This window comes from Mandrillus leucophaeus, unplaced genomic scaffold (assembly GCF_000951045.1).
Source record: "Mandrillus leucophaeus isolate KB7577 unplaced genomic scaffold, Mleu.le_1.0 Scaffold78, whole genome shotgun sequence".
Lineage (NCBI taxonomy): Eukaryota > Metazoa > Chordata > Mammalia > Primates > Cercopithecidae > Mandrillus > Mandrillus leucophaeus.
This window is the reverse complement of record NW_012108474.1, coordinates 286533-288058: the sequence shown is the minus strand read 5'-3', so window position 1 is coordinate 288058 and position 1526 is coordinate 286533. Positions and strand designations below refer to the sequence as shown.

The following is a 1526-nucleotide window of genomic DNA, read 5'->3' as shown; positions in this document are numbered from 1 at the left end:
CAGTCGAGGGTGGGGCTGTGAGGCAGCGGGGAGACCTTTGTGCTCCCGGTGAGTGGAGTCAGACTCCACTGCTGGTGGAGTAGACCCCAGATTGAGATGCTGCGGCGGGGGGGCAGTGGGGCCTGCGGCCCCAGGTGTTTGCAGGCCTGCCCCACCCTTTGCTGGCAGCCTGAGGCCAGCGGGAGGCATCCTGTGGGACCTCAGTCCAAAACCAGGGACCACTGCTGCATCTCTTTCCCCAGGACGAGATCGCAGAGGAAGGCGGGCGGCGGGAGTGCCCAGCCGTGTGACAGCATCGTTGTGGCATACTACTTCTGTGGGGAGCCTATCCCCTACCGCACCCTGGTGAGGGGCCGCGCTGTCACCCTGGGCCAGTTCAAGGAGCTGCTGACCAAAAAGGGCAGCTACAGGTGAGTGTGAGGGCTGGGGTGCCCACTCGCTGCAGGGGTACGTGGGTGCCCAGCAGTACGAAAAAGAGGGTTTCTAGCCAGGCATGGTGCCTCACTTCTGTAATCCTGGCATTTTGGGAGGCAGAGACGGGCAGATTGCCTGAGCTGAGGAGATCGAGACCAGCCTGGGTAACATGGTGAAACCCTCTCTCTACTAAAAATACAAAAGAAATTAGCCAGGCATGGTGGCGGGTGCCTGTAATCCCATTTACTTGGGAGGCTGAGGCAGAATTGCTTGAACTCAGGAGACGGAGGTTGCAGTGAGCCGAGATCGCACCACTGCTCTCCAGAACTCCAGCCTGGATGACACAGCGAGACTCCGTCTCTATCCAAAAAAAAAAAAAAAAAAAAAAAAAAAAAAAAAAGGCTTTCTGGCTGTTTCAGCTCCTGTCCCTCATCTGCACCGACGCCAGTTCTCCAAGCCCTGGGCTGAGGATGGCATCAGGCCTTCGGCCCCACAGGACTGGGAGGGTCCCTAAGGGGCTCCTTCCAGGGCCCTCAGCTTCGGGGTGAGAAAACAGCCAGACGCCCAGACAACAATGGTCTGAACCTTGTGTCGGGCTCCCCTGGGCCAGCCTTGTCTCCAGGCTCTGGATTCAGCTCCTTTTGCCCAACTGAAAAGCCAGGCCCCATCCTACCAACGTTCATTGGGCCTGGGCCCCTCAGCCCTGAGGGCCTGCCTGCAGCCAGTCTTGGGGGCTCCTGAGTGAGCGCTGGGGGGTGAGCAGAGGGGGCCTGACCACAAGAGCCTGGCAGAGCCTGGCAGGTGGTTCCCTCTGTCCACAGGCGACTGCAGACACCCGTGGACTGTGTCTGCGGATGTGGTGCTGAGGGAGGACCCCAGTCGGGGTCACCTCCATGACAGGGCTCAGCCCTTGGGAAGCAGATACCCCACACCCATCCACTTCCCCCCTGCACCTCCTGAGAGGCTGGGGCAGGTACTCCTAGGGGGCTGTAGGGTGCCTCCCAGCAGGCAGTAAACTCACCCCCTGTAGCTGCCACTTCACCCACATGCGGTCATTGCACTGTTCACTGTTGCCCTGGGAGGGGCGCACGTGGTGGGGGTGGTGGGGGCGG

The 1526-nt window shown here is 60.7% G+C and overlaps 1 protein-coding gene across 1 annotated transcript in view; it reads left to right on the top strand.

The window, feature by feature from the left end:
* AXIN1 (axin 1) overlaps positions 1 to 414 on the top strand; it is an 80602-nt gene extending 80188 nt beyond the window's left edge. Inside the window, exon 8 of the mRNA XM_011966880.1 lies at positions 243 to 414. Within this exon, the coding sequence (XP_011822270.1) occupies positions 243 to 414 (172 nt within the window). The remainder of the gene's footprint in view (positions 1 to 242) is intronic.
* The last annotated feature ends 1112 nt before the right edge of the window (positions 415 to 1526 follow it).